Consider the following 14,136-nt stretch of genomic DNA (forward strand, 5'->3'; position numbering starts at 1 on the left):
AATCATCCCCAGGTGATTCTGCCGCTGGACGAGGCCGCAGTCTCGTCTTCCCTGCTCGGTGTCATGTCCAGCACAGAGCCAGCGAATAACGACCACTGTCCAGCCTCCGCAGCCTCCACATGCGGCCTCGTGGGGACCCTCTTCCCCACGAGCTGTCGAGGCCGAGCCGAAGCCTTTGCGCGTCGTCTTCACCGTCGACTGACATCCCTCAGCGGAACTGACAAAGATCTCTCTCCCACCTCAGCCAAGCCCAACGAGACCTCCTGGTTACAAACAAATCACCACAACAACACCGACCCCACCTCCCGCGTCCACGAGCGTCAGCCCCGTCACAGCCCCGAGTCCGACCTCTACTACGACTTTGACTTCTCCCCTGAACACGAGACCGAGAATTCTCAGGACCCGGGTTCTCCCGAGGAAGTCGTCACAGCAGCTGAATTCGCCAATCTCCTCGTCAACACCTCGAAGATCCTCAAATCAAGTCACGAGCCATGTAACTGCATCAAAAAACACCTTGACGACATAAACCAGGGCAAAGAGTTGGAATACGTTTTCTCCTCGCCTCTGGACGGCAACACTCCCTCAGACAGCGAAGTTTTCTACGACCCCGAGTCCTCAGAGGCCGACAAGACCAGAACCGACGACTTCTTTGACCCCATCAATACCTCCGAGAGTGACGCACCGATGAAACTGTCAAACGGAGATGTCCCGAACGTCCACAAGCCACCAGGTCGTCGAAGACTGGAGATGAATGGCCGAAAGGACGAAGACACTTCCGAGGAGTCGAGTTTATCCCTCAATGGAAGGGTCAAACAAGCCGACGTACGAATCCAGCCGATAGTAATCAACAACAGTTCTGATGAATCCTTGAATGACGTCGCAAGTTCTCTGGAGACAACATCTCCAAGTCACGAGTCGTTGTGGAGTACTTTTGATGAGTCTACGGTATCTCTTCAGGATGATATTTCTTCTGTGACAGCTGCCCCCACCAGAACGAGATTTCTCAAGTCTCATTCGGACTCGGAGTTGATTCCAGGGGTGATCAAGATGGCAGCTATTGATTTGGAGTCTATTGCGCCTGATGAAGTCGATCATGTGGGAAAACCGATTGATGATCTGGGGACGGACTGGAGGCATGAACAGGCTGGGGATTATTGTAATGGAGATGTTCTTGAGAAAGACCCATCGAGTCTTAATGAAGACAGTTCTGGGGTACTTGAAGACCACTCGACGTACAGCTCGACTTTTAATATCCCTGGGGCTCTCGAGGTCGAGTGTCCGATTGCGAAAACATCTCCAGTGGATGAAACTCTTACGAACGAGGTCAACATGCGAGTTGGAGAGACTGAGGAGGTTAATTCTGTGGAGGACATGTCCAAGTTGTTGAAGAAGTTGTCTTGTTCTCCTCGAGGTAGCTTCGAGACTGATGGAAAGGATCTTGAAGGGAATTCGGAGGCTTGCGAGGGGAATGAGGATGATGAGAGGCCTCAGAGGGTCAGAAGGTGTTCTTCGTTGAAGACCGGGAAGACCCCACCGGGGACGCCAGGGCGGAAGAAGATCGTGAGGTTTGCTGATGTATTGGGGCTGGATCTTGCTGATGTCAGGACCTTCTTGGATGAGATTCCCAAGGTGCCGAATTCGGCGTATTCTGATCTGATTTATGATGATGTCTTTCAGAAGGATTCGAGTCCCAGTTTGTATGGCTCCAGTCCAACGAATGGGGGCATTGGGGGAGTTTCTGGGGGACTCAGGCCTGACAGGCTACTGGTGCCCATGTTCCAGCAGCCTGGGGGGCTGCCTAACTTCCTGGATCTCGTGAGGGACCGCCAGGTGTGCCTCGAAAATGTTGTCGTACAGGATCCCATCACTTTGTGTCTCAGGGGCTGTGTCAGGGTGAGGAATTTGGATTTTCATAAGTCCGTTCATGTCAGGTACACTATGGACTCATGGAGAACATTCAGCGATCTTCAGGCACTATATGTCAATGGGTCTTGCGATGGATTCAGTGATAAATTCACTTTTGTGCTGTATTGCCATACTTTGAGGGTGGGACAGAGGCTGGAGATGGCCGTTAGGTTTCAATGCAAGGGGACTCAGTATTGGGATAATAATGCTGGGATTAATTACTGCTTCCAGTGTCTTCCGATGACAACGAACCCTCATTATCTGCCTATTGGCATGGGGACTGGGGGGAGTCATGACTGGACTCCGACGTTTTATTGAAATTCAGGGGTGGAAGTGGGGGAAACGAGGCAATTTTTTTGTTTTGGTTGATATTCAATCATCTTGATGATGAGGGATTCTGGGAGAAATATATAATACCAGTTTTTGTTGGAAATTTCGTGGCCTACAAAGAGAGTCTTCTGATGTCGAAAAAAATTGAAATTTTTTAAATTGGAATTTTAAAAATTGGCTGTTTTTTTCTCGTTGAATAACTTTGAAATCTTCTCGATTTTTGTTGGATTTTGAATAAGATTTGAAGAGATATTCTCTGTAAAAGATTCAATTCTCTGTGAAGGAGAGCTTCTGATGTTTTCTCGAAAAATGACGCATTTTGGAGATAATTATGAGATGAAGGAGATTTCAATTTGACATGAAATCTGCTCTAGTTGATTAATTGTTAAATTATCTCTGTAATGATCAATTCTGAGAGAAGATTTGAAGGACCCTTTTTTGTAGAAAATGTAATTCTCTAAAGAATATGTATTTTGATATTTTTCGCTCTAAAATGCATCATTGTGAAGATAATAATGAGATAATAACTGACAAAACAGATTTTGTATTCAATTCGAAATCTTCTCTCCTTAATCAGTTATTATCAATTTTAGAACAAAATTTTAGAAAATCTTTCCTGCAGAAATTCAGTATTGTACAGGATAGATTATAATATTTTTGTCAAAAAATCGTCCATTATCGAGATCATAGCTTGATCAACAGTGTGAATTTTAAATTTGAAATCTATCGATAATTAATCATAAAATGATCTGAGTAATTATCGATTTTAGAGGAAAAGTTTTGGGAAATCTTATTGAAAATTGAATTTAATACAGAATAGGTCTCTTGATATTTTTTCCCTGGAATGCCTCATTATCAAGATGATTGAAATGAACGAAATAGATTTTGGATTCGATTCGAAATCTTTTTTTTTTGATAATTATCAATTTTAGGCGAAAATTGAAAAATACTTTTTTGTGGAAATATAATTCTCTAGAGAATAGGTTTCTTGATATTTTTTTCAAAAATCCCTCGTTATCCCCCGTTATCGAGATCATTGCCTGATTAACTAACTGTCATTTGTCATTAGGTATTTGTCGATTTTAGAGGAAAACATCGGGAGATTGTATTTGTAGAAAATTAATTTCCCTACAAAAAAGGTCTGATAAAGCATTCGATCCCCAGATAAATGCACAATTATAAAAAAAATCGAATTTCAAGGGAAACTATTCCCCACTTCAATCCTGGATTAATCAATTGTACATAAAAATCATCTTTTTCTTTATCCTTATTGATAAACAATCGTGCTCGATGTAATTATACGAATCCAAGGTTGCTATTAGCAGTGTATTAAGTATAAATTTTAGATTTTTTAGCCGTTTTTTTAGCTCTCACTGATTCGAGTTGGGTCTGAATGCAAAACAAAACAGCAATGTTCCTACGGAGAAAGTTACATCGAGAGATATATTATTTGTTGAATTGCTCTCTCCAAAAACGTGTCAAACAATTCGTGATATTTTTATATGCATGACATTCATCTAGAATCCTCTAGTCGGCCTGAAGGATAATAAATACCTGTAGTAACTCCGTGTTTCAACTCGACTCGAGTCAGCCCATTAATTAGATTTTTTTAAAAATATCATTTTAATCAAGGCGTTAATTAACGATAGGCTGTGAGAGACTTGGGTGTAAGACTGGATGAACACTGAGAAAATGAATGGTAATGGTAGTAATTATACAACATTTCTTTTTTAGTTTGGATCGACTTATTTTTGTTTTAACAATTTACTATCATGTACTGTTATCCTTTGATAATGCTCACTCTTCCTGAGAAATACTTGTTCGTTGGTGTCCTCAATCAATTTGCAATAAAATTCTGTACAAACCAAGCAGAATTTGTACCTGAGACTGTCGAAGATGTTGAAATTATCAATGCCAGGTCTTTATATTTTTCTACAGTAAGAAAATTCTAAATAAAAATGCTCCAATTAATTGAAGGCCTCAAGTACCATCCGTCTGTCCAGGAAGATCTATCAATCGACTGAACTACGAATAAAAATTATCTTCGAGCACAAATAATGGAGAAAGGAAGAATAGTAAAATAATTAATAAAACAAATCATGTATGTAAATGCGTTGTTTACTTTGTACAGAAAATTGAACGATTATATTGACGAAATATTTTACACAGAATGAACGCTTGTAAGTTCCTCTCATCTCTCGAATGATAACAAATGAAATTATGTAAATACAATCGAGGGACCTGGAGTCGTTTAATGAACGTTAAATAATGTATTGTTATTGGTCCCATATGAAAATGCCTAAGTGAGGGAAATTAAATGATTAATTATTATCTTAAATGAAGGAGGGAATGGGATTAGAGAGACCTGAGAGTCTAACGTATCATTATTCATATACAATAAAATTATTATCTGTAAAAGTTGTTCTACATGTTGTATTAAGACAATAAATTTAATGAAATTAAATCCCCAGACTTTATTTTTCACAGAATTAATTCCGTAGGGAAGTGCTGAAACGTGACATTTTTCTAGTCCTCATGGAGATAATTAACAAAGTTAATTGTAGAACACTTCATCTAAAATTTTCTCTCATCAATTAATTATAGAGTACTCTCAGCAATTAACGTTTTTACGAGAAAATTAGAAAAAAAATTTCTTCGTTGGAATTTACATTTCTATTAAAAAGACAAAACCATCGACACGATTAATCACTTCCCTACTGAACATCACTTCTGCATCATAACGTAAATCTTTGTATTACTCTTATGACTATTTTAGTTTATTAAATACATAGATATTTCTTCAAGTGCGGAGCTCATGCCAAGTTAGTTCTCGCCTCGTGACTTGATCGAGATTAGCCAATTGTCGAACCACCGATAAATATTGCAATGAGAATTCCACCCCTCGTGACCATGTATACAATATTCTCTCATCGGTACAAGATAATAAACACTGTCATTTTATTTCTCTCAATTTCTTCCCTATTCCTAACAGAGTCTTCTTATTTATATCACATGAACAGTTGCATGATTTTTATTATTCTCATAAAAAAATGAATTCGTTGGCAATTTCCTAGAGATTGTTTCCACTATCTTGAATCGTTGATAATGTCGGGGAGAGCTTTAGGGCATGAAATTGCCGGTGCAATCGTTGCCGACAGAACTGATAAAATTCAATTTCACGGGTGAAATTACGACGAACCATTTCTTTGACTTCCTCGCTCACCGGGGGTTTGAAGGAATTGCGATTTATTCTTTTGAACGAATTCATCTCATCTGAAATGAGAAAGAAAAATCGTTGAGTGATGGCAATAGGCTGGTCACGTATGAAATAAAATCGACAAAAAACCGAGCGCATTCGCTGCAAAATTCTGGTAATTTTCTATTGTATCCTATTAGATTTTTACTGATTTATATTGTCAATTATGTAATTTTACTGTGTGATTTTTTTACTAGATACGCAATAGAAAAAAGTCAATAGATGTTGATTTTTCTGTATTACTGGTTGTATTGTAGTTTTTTTTACAGGAAGAATTCTTGGGCATAAATTTTTCATTTTCTGCTGTTGTATTTTATAATGAGGGATAAAAAAATGCAGTGAGAATAATTTAGAAAAGGATTTCCAATAGTGGAAATATTTGTGGAAATAGTGGAAATAATTGGCAATCTGCAATAGCGGAATAATGAAAAAAAAAATCTTTTCAGTTTTCTCATTTTTCCGATATTCGGTTGTACTTTTAAAGAAATAAACATTATTCTAGAAAAACTTCTATTGGAAAAAAATTTTTGGAAAAAGGTCGTATGCGCAAAAATTGTCCTCAAAAGTTGGATTGAAATAAATCTAGAGAGCCCAAATCGTCCAGATTTCATGTTCCCTAAATTAGGTTTATGCGACCTTTTTCCACTTCGTTGAGCTAAAAATCCCAAAATGGTCAATACGATCTTTTTCCATTTGGCACGCGGAATGTGGAATTTAGGTAGCAAAATGTGTAATTGGGTTCGTACATTTCAATTTAGTAGAATTCAATATGCATAGCGGTGAAATCAGTCTGAGAATTACAATTTCTATAGATAAGATCTTAATGCAAAACATCAAATGAGGCAAGAAAATGAAGGGAGTTGATTGTGTGTAAAATATCACTTTGACGAAAAAACGCTGTGTGGATATCAAAGTCTTCCGAATTCCTATCCAATTCATCAGGTTTTTCTATCAAATGTTTACACGGTTCCATGAGAGAAAGGTGATAAATGTTTAATTACCCCAGTAGAGTTCCTTCGCACCCTCGAAAAATTGTGGAATATAATTCTCCAGAACCGTTAGTGTTGTATTAACATCCTCCAGTACACCAACGACTGAGTAATGCTTTTCCACGGAAAGTTTGGCTCTTTCTAGTGCTCCCACGGTGTTGAAAGGTCTAGAAAGTAAGTCAGCAGTGGATTATAATCAAAGTATTTTGATGGATTAATCAAGAGTGTAATTAGCTTAATCGTTTTCGCTCGAACATTTTGTGTGGGAGTTTCGCCGTGATGAACGCATAGAATACCATGAAATCTTCATAGAATAAATACATGCATAGCCATCATCAATTAAGCTTACTTCGATTTCGATTCATTGAATGGTTTTTGGGATGACTCGACGCTTCTGTTCTGTTATATGTGGTATTATATCGATAACGAGTCATTTTAGGAGAATGTCAAGACACTTTTTTTAAGAATTACATCGGATTGAATTGGGTATGAAAGGAGAGAAAAGATCAACAAGTGAGAGTTGTTTGAATCAACAAAATAAGTTTTCGATTATCATCAGCTATAAATTGTTTCATTTGAGCATACAAAATTTACAAATGTGAATAATAGGATAGGGGAAATGGGGCAAAGTGAAATGTTTGCCATCGACTCAAAATCTGACGAAGTGAAACCCAATGAAAAATATTCCGTTTGGATCACAGAATTTTTTGTGTTTGAGTATTGAATAGGTGGAAAGGTGAAAATCTGGGTGAATCATTTATCCAAATTTTTTGAAACGATAAGATGGTGCATGTGTTCATTTAGTCTCAGTTCTTCAAATAAGTTACGTACTTGCATAGAGAATATTAATTTTTTGTAATCTATCATTGTAATTGGCTGTAATTTCGTAATCTGTCAATAGATCTATGTGAATTTTTTTGTGGAGGTGACACTTGAATTTTCTTTGAAAATTCTATTTATTTTTCGCCGATTCTATTGAAAAATTCCGCAGATTTTCAGTGAATTTTTTTACAATAAAAATTATTAATAAATTTTATTTCATAGAAAAATTAATAAAATTGCATTTTTCTGTACAACTTATTCACTTTGCATATTTTCTATAGAAATTCTTTGGTCTAAATTATTCAAGTTTTTTTTCAATTTTTTTTTAGAGAGGAAAAAAGGGAATGAAAAAAATAACATTTGTGTTGAGAATTTTTTTATATAAAAATTTCTCATACACAAATTTATATAGAATGATTAAATTCGGCTGATTTCTTGTATAGAACAGTGTCTATCGGATATTTTCTATTAAAAACCGTGCAGTAAAGTTATTGAATTTTTCGAGAGAATCTGCGAAAAATTAATTAAATCCTCCACATAATTTGTTTGGCACGGGAAGCGGTTTTAGATAAGTTCAATGTTCCCAAGAAATATGTTCCAAGAAAATCTGCTATTTTCCTTTCTACATTATAGAAAATTATATATCATTCTATAGTGTAATAAGTTAAAGGAAATTGCCAAGGCAGGATATTTTTTTAAATATACTATATTTTTATACTGCAATATGATAAAATACTTTTTAAATATAATCACCTATAACATGACAAAATAAATCAGCGCCAGAAAAAACTCCCCTTATTGTTTTAAGGGGAGACTACTATGAGTTTAAAAAATCGCAGGCCATTGGAATGAGATTTTTCACACATTGAAGATCGATATATGTCCAAAATGAGTAATTAGTGCAAAAAAGTTAATTGTTCATTGTTCGTTTGCCTCGCAGACCCTTAAAGTATCAAAATTGTCCAGAGCCTCCATTTTTTGAGCTACAAAGATTTTTTTTTCTTCAAAAATTTTGAAAAAATGTGTACAATAGCAATTACAAATTCTTTTTTTTAAATTCGACTCCTACATAGCTAATTTCGTTGTTTTTTTAATAAAAAAATTGCATCATTCATGTAAAATAGCCCAAAAAATATTTCTGAAAGAATCGAAAATATATTTTAAATACTATAAGGATATTTTTTGCCTATTTTACAAGGATGGCGCAAATTTTTGTATTAAACAAAACGGAATTAGCTGTGTAGGAGTCAAAAAACTAATTCGCAATTGTTAGTGTACACATTTTTTCAAAAATTTAAAAAATAAAAATTTCTGTACCTCAAAAATTGGAGTCACTGGACTATTTTTAACATTTTAAGCGTGTGGGGGGGAACGACCAATAAACAATTCATTTTTTACATTAATTATTCGTTTTTAGATATATATAATCGATCTTCAATCCATGACAAATCTCACTCATAGTACTCTCCCCTTTAAGACCAACATCTCTTTATGTTTGTATCATTCCACAAAGAGGAAATTTTCTGAAAATACATACGTGCACTTTTCACTGTGACCACAGAAGAATAACGTCTGTCTTCTGTGATCGCCAATGCCCTCATGATACTCCCCCTCGATGTATCTGCACTCACGATCACCATTCAACACACAACTCTCAAAGTCCTTCTTCAACCACTCAGGATCTGGCAGTGGTAAGTCTGGGAATATTTGCTTCCTCTCGACGTAGTACCAGGGTGCACGAACGTAGTAATACCAGGATATAACTCGTTCAACCGGATCCCGGACGACGTTCATGTAGATTGGTTGAGGAAGATTGAACCTGCGGATAGTTTTTTCAAATTACCATCACGATAAGAGGGATTTTTTCCATTGGCAACGATTCTATGAGGAAATGGCTTTCATCAGTTGCGTATTGACGTTTACGACAGGCACCAATGGCTCATGCGAGAATAAACTGCGAGTATTGAGTTGATGATGACCCTGTCGATATCAACTTTATTTAATGTCGAAACTAAGGAACAAAAGAGCAATTTTCTTTCCCAAATGGTGATATTATTGACTTCAGGAGAGATATTTATATGGATATGGATAGTTATTAGGAATTCATGAAGGGGAGTCAGTACTGAAGTCATAAAACGACCCAGTTCTGCAGTCATCTTAGAAATATTTGTTTATAATTCACTGGCAAAGTTATAAACTGCAGGGATTTTAGACACAATGAGGAATGTTATGAGAAATTGTCTCTATATATTCTCTTTCTGAATTCATCAATTACAGAATGATTTTGTAATTAATTCACAAGAGGAAATGTCAAGTAAAAAAAAAGTTCTATTGCATTTATATTGGAAATTTTACGGGTTTTTACAGTGTTAAGAGAGATTAATTCTCTGTATTTTCGTCAATCTATTTTTCCGCATGATTAACAAAATGAAGTAAGAAAATTCAGGTTGAGAAATTTCGACGGAAAATATCTGAATAGAAGAAATTGTATTGAAAAATCAAATTTTTTAAATGTTGCTCATAAAATATTTTCAATTGAAAGAGCGAGAAACTAATACAGAATGGTCTAGCGAATGCGCTAGGTTTTTCTATGAAATTTTTGCACAGGTGGTGAGGGCCTTCACAGGAAAATGTCGAAAAAACCATTTTAACGTCCATAATACTGATTTTTTTTTTAAATACTGCACAACTACTTTGTAAATATCCGAATAAATACCTGAATAATATCTACCCAATCATGCAGTCATTTTACATATATTTTTTTTTGCAATTCACTAGCGAAGTTATAAACCGTAGTGATTTTAGCCGGAATGAGTAATGTTATGAAAAATTGTTTCTCGATATTTTTTTTCCGAATTCATCAACTACAGATTGATTCTGTAATTAATTAACAAGAGAAAATTTCAAGCAAAATTGAAAATTTATTTTGTGAATTGAATCATGTATAAAAATTGTATTGAAATTCAATTTGAAATTTTATTATTTTCCACCGATTCTATTGACAAATTTTCCGCGTTTTTTTTCAACAAAGAGTGATGAATAGAAATTATTGGATAGAAAAAAACAGTAGAATTAATAAATTCTTCTATAGAACTTATTCTGTTGAGCTATTTTTCATAAATATTTCCCGAAATTAATTTTCTGCATTTTCATCAGCCTATTTTTTCTCCTTTCGTCAAAAAAATTAAACGACAAAATTCTAGCTGAGAAATTTCTATGGAAAATATCTCAATAAAATAAATGGTATTGAAAAATGAAATGATTTTGACTCTGTTCGCAAAATATTTTCAATCGAAACAGTGAAAAACTAACACAGAATGTTCTAGCGAATGCGCTGGGTTTTTCTGATTTTTTTGGAGGGAAAAGTTGAAAAAACATTTTGGCGTCCATAAAATTTTCAAGTTGAATATTCTCTTCAAATACCACACAAATTCTTCGTCAATATCAGACTAAATATCTGAGAACTCAACCATTATAAACTCTAGGCGAGTGAGAAAAAAAAGTTTCAATACTTGGAATGAAATTAAGAGACCATTATTGATAGTGTAAATAAATCCTTTAGATTTGCCGGGCTTAGACAGTAAAGTGGAGAAGAAAACGATAAAATCTCTATTTTGATGTCCGCTAATTGTAAAAATACTCACTCGGAAAAATTCGTGAAGCAAACATGTTTGACGTAGACAGAAGGTTCAGAATAGCTGTTAACGAGCCTCACAAGCTGACGCTGTGAACACAAAAATCAACAGCAGCATTGATAATCCCGCCTGAAATTCATCCTTACGAGGCACTGAAAAGATTGTTGTATCACTGCGATAAGCCCCTTACCTGTTCATAAGGCGCCAGTCGGATAGTCTCAACCCGCTGCACTTGATCTCGGTTGAAGGCAAAGGCATTTCTCATCGAGAGTCTCCTCAGCAGTTGCATAAAGGTCTGTGAACCGACCTTAGGCACACGATTGAAGAATAATACATGCTTATCCGCTCGTTTTGTATTATTCAACGCATCTATGTCCAGCGGATCGAGATGATCGTACTGTAACAAAAGTAGGAAAGAGTGAAATCGAGAAAAAAAAATAGAAATTAAATTAAATTGCACATGAAATTAAAGTAAACATGAAATTACTCGGGATCACGGAATCGTGCAGACGACTTGGCCTCGATTTGGACAACGAGCACGAAATTTAATCTGTCGATACGTCGAAACGATCTGAATAATGAGAAAGCATTAACACGGACGACTTATTGTGCTGGAACCTGTTATGAATTTTAAACACGATAAAATTCAAATTCGCGGCGCAAAGTGATAAGAAGATCTGTGTTTCCGTTGTTTTTTATTGTTTACCAACAACTGCAGATATTCTGTGGGGGTCAACGGCGCCCACCTACTTTTACCGTTAAAAATTACGTAACTTGACCGAAATAGGTAGAAAAAAAAACGGTGAAGATGATAATTTGAGAGCCGCGAATAGTACATAATCCGATACCCGTTCATCGGAATGAAATTAAAAATTCAAAAACCACCGAAAACAAGTCTCAAATGGAGGGATTTAAAAAGGTGAGCTCAATACTCAGGTGTGAAAACAATTAATAGAATAATTTAGTGCTTGCCTCAGGAAATTGCGCGCACTTTCCACGCGATTCCTTGACGTAAATTTAATAGAAAGCAGTCAATATTTTTTTTAATTTTCGTTGCGACTTTTTTTTTAGAAATTCTTGGCCATGAATTGTTCTGGATATTTTGCTTTGCTGTTCAATGGTAAAATCCAAGAACAAAAAAATTATAGATGATTTACTTCGATAGGTGTGCGTAAGTATTTTTCATCGGTGCGTCCATTGTGGCACCGCACTTTTAGGCACAAGTGATACAAAAGTATATAATTTCCATTATATTATACTTTTATGCAAACATCTCTTGAGGACAAAACATGAGTGATACATTGTCTTCACTAATTACTATAGTCGAAAACTATAGTAGAAAAATAGCTATGGTATATGAATTATTACACTGATGAAAGGATTAGTTATCGTTAACCAATGGATTTGGTTGGAGACGAGGGTCTATTCGGTGTCACCAAATGTTCATTCGTTAATAGTTAACAAATGCAAATTTGAGTAGCCCTGGTCGACTCGATTTTCACTTTTCAAGTGAACCATTCGTTAATTATCAACGAGCATTCATTTGGTCATATTCAACTCTACCATTCGTTAATGGTTAACGAATCTCGTTTGGAATAAATGAATCAGTCTATCAGTGTACGACGATTTTACCTCTGACATTCAGTTGATTATCAATCAATTTTTTTTGGTTGTTTGTTACGATTGTTATTTGATTTCATTAGTACGTTCATTCAAAAAATGGGTGGGAAACAAAGAGAATTTTTCATGGAATTCTCTATTAGACGAGTTTTCTAGCGGATCCATTTGTTTTTTGATTCACTTTTATAATACGTGTCTACAATTCTAATTGGATACACGGAGGAACTACACACACGAAGATATGAAATCAGTGGAACAGAGTCACACAATGAGGGACACAATGAGGGAATCCCCGTCGTTGTTCGATTTTTTATTTTGATACAAAAACTTTGTGAGTGAAGAATTCACCAAAATTTGTATTCCTCCTTTCAAATATATTGAATACATTGACAATTTTTTTCAGACCTACCCCAATAAATTATTATTAGTCGAGATTTACAGCAATAAATTATTAAAATCTCTTAAAATCTCGACCCGCTGTAAATCCTCGGGTTTAATCTCAAAATTTCAAAATTTTGCACCTAATAATTGAGTTCAAAGTTTATCCAACGACTATTTCTTTTTTATACCGCCATTTCGTATTCATTGAAGGTTCAAAATTATTCATAAACGAGGAATGAATTATTTTTTCCAACTTTTTTGTCATGAAATCGTAAACTACACGGGGCGAGGATTTTCTTATCATGCGAGCAACTACGATCGGTGATAAAATAAATATACTATGTATTAAATTTAATAAATAAATTTACTATGTATTAAATTTATGATTGGAAATAATATCTTCCGTGTCATTCACAACGAACTGAAATTATAATAATCAAAAAATTACTGCAACATTGTTTCCAGAGCAAAGAATCAATTTACTATTCATGGTAGTAATCCTCCCAGGAGTATCGTAACAATTACGTTACGAGAAATGCGGTTGTAAAATTCTCCTTCAGCCCATAGAAACACGAATAAGAAATTCCATTACCTCCACAAATCTCAGGAGCTGAAAAAGCAAGTTCCCCGGCGTTTTTCATTCGAAAAATCTCACAAATCTCTCGAATGCACTCACCTAATATAATGCCCTCCACGTCTACAAAGTTTTTTTTCACAGTTACAAGAAGATAATTGGAACGTCAACAAGCGCGCAGTGGCCGAGATCCCCGGACTAACCGTATAACATCTTCACGGAATAATGTTTTCCAACTAAAATTGACTGGAAAAAAAAAATTATCCTTACCAATTCTATGCTGGTTCTCTTGAGCCCTTGGAGTGGCTGTGCTCCGAGTCCCGACTGTATATCTTCTGCAACAAAATAAAGATAATGGACATGAATAATATTGAGATCATAATCAGCTTTGGGAGACGTTACACTTAAAGTAGTACAAACATAACTCGAATTTTGAAGACGAATATCTCAAGGGAATTCTAACCGAAAGTTAATATTGTTGAATAATTAATTTAAAACTGGAAAAATGACAGGGAGTCTTATGAAAAAAAGAACTTTTCGAGATTAGAGAGGATGAAAATCTAGAGGGAAACTAAAAAAAAACAGGAAAAATTAATGAAATTTCTATCCCCAACAAAAAAATTA

General features: G+C 35.4%; 2 protein-coding genes across 3 annotated transcripts in view; one reads left to right on the plus strand and one right to left on the minus strand.

Moving 5' to 3' along the window:
- Positions 1-4,699, plus strand: part of LOC107035487 (glycogen-binding subunit 76A) — a 31,121-nt gene extending 26,422 nt beyond the window's left edge. For both annotated transcript variants that reach the window (XM_015252911.1, XM_015252910.1), the window contains one exon: positions 1-4,699. In XM_015252911.1, coding sequence (XP_015108397.1) covers positions 64-2,223 — 2,160 coding nt within the window. In that variant the 5' untranslated portion in view covers positions 1-63 and the 3' untranslated portion in view covers positions 2,224-4,699.
- Positions 4,338-14,136, minus strand: part of LOC107035488 (heparan sulfate 2-O-sulfotransferase pipe) — a 27,374-nt gene continuing 17,575 nt past the window's right edge. The window contains exons 3-8 of the mRNA XM_015252912.2: positions 13,783-13,847; positions 11,128-11,334; positions 10,947-11,026; positions 8,840-9,121; positions 6,493-6,647; positions 4,338-5,508 (exon numbers count right to left, since the gene is read on the minus strand). Coding sequence (XP_015108398.1) covers positions 5,306-5,508; positions 6,493-6,647; positions 8,840-9,121; positions 10,947-11,026; positions 11,128-11,334; positions 13,783-13,847 — 992 coding nt within the window. The 3' untranslated portion in view covers positions 4,338-5,305. The remainder of the gene's footprint in view (positions 5,509-6,492; positions 6,648-8,839; positions 9,122-10,946; positions 11,027-11,127; positions 11,335-13,782; positions 13,848-14,136) is intronic.

This window comes from Diachasma alloeum, unplaced genomic scaffold (genome assembly GCF_001412515.2).
Source record: "Diachasma alloeum isolate Michigan unplaced genomic scaffold, Dall2.0 Dall_scaffold_00198, whole genome shotgun sequence".
Lineage (NCBI taxonomy): Eukaryota > Metazoa > Arthropoda > Insecta > Hymenoptera > Braconidae > Diachasma > Diachasma alloeum.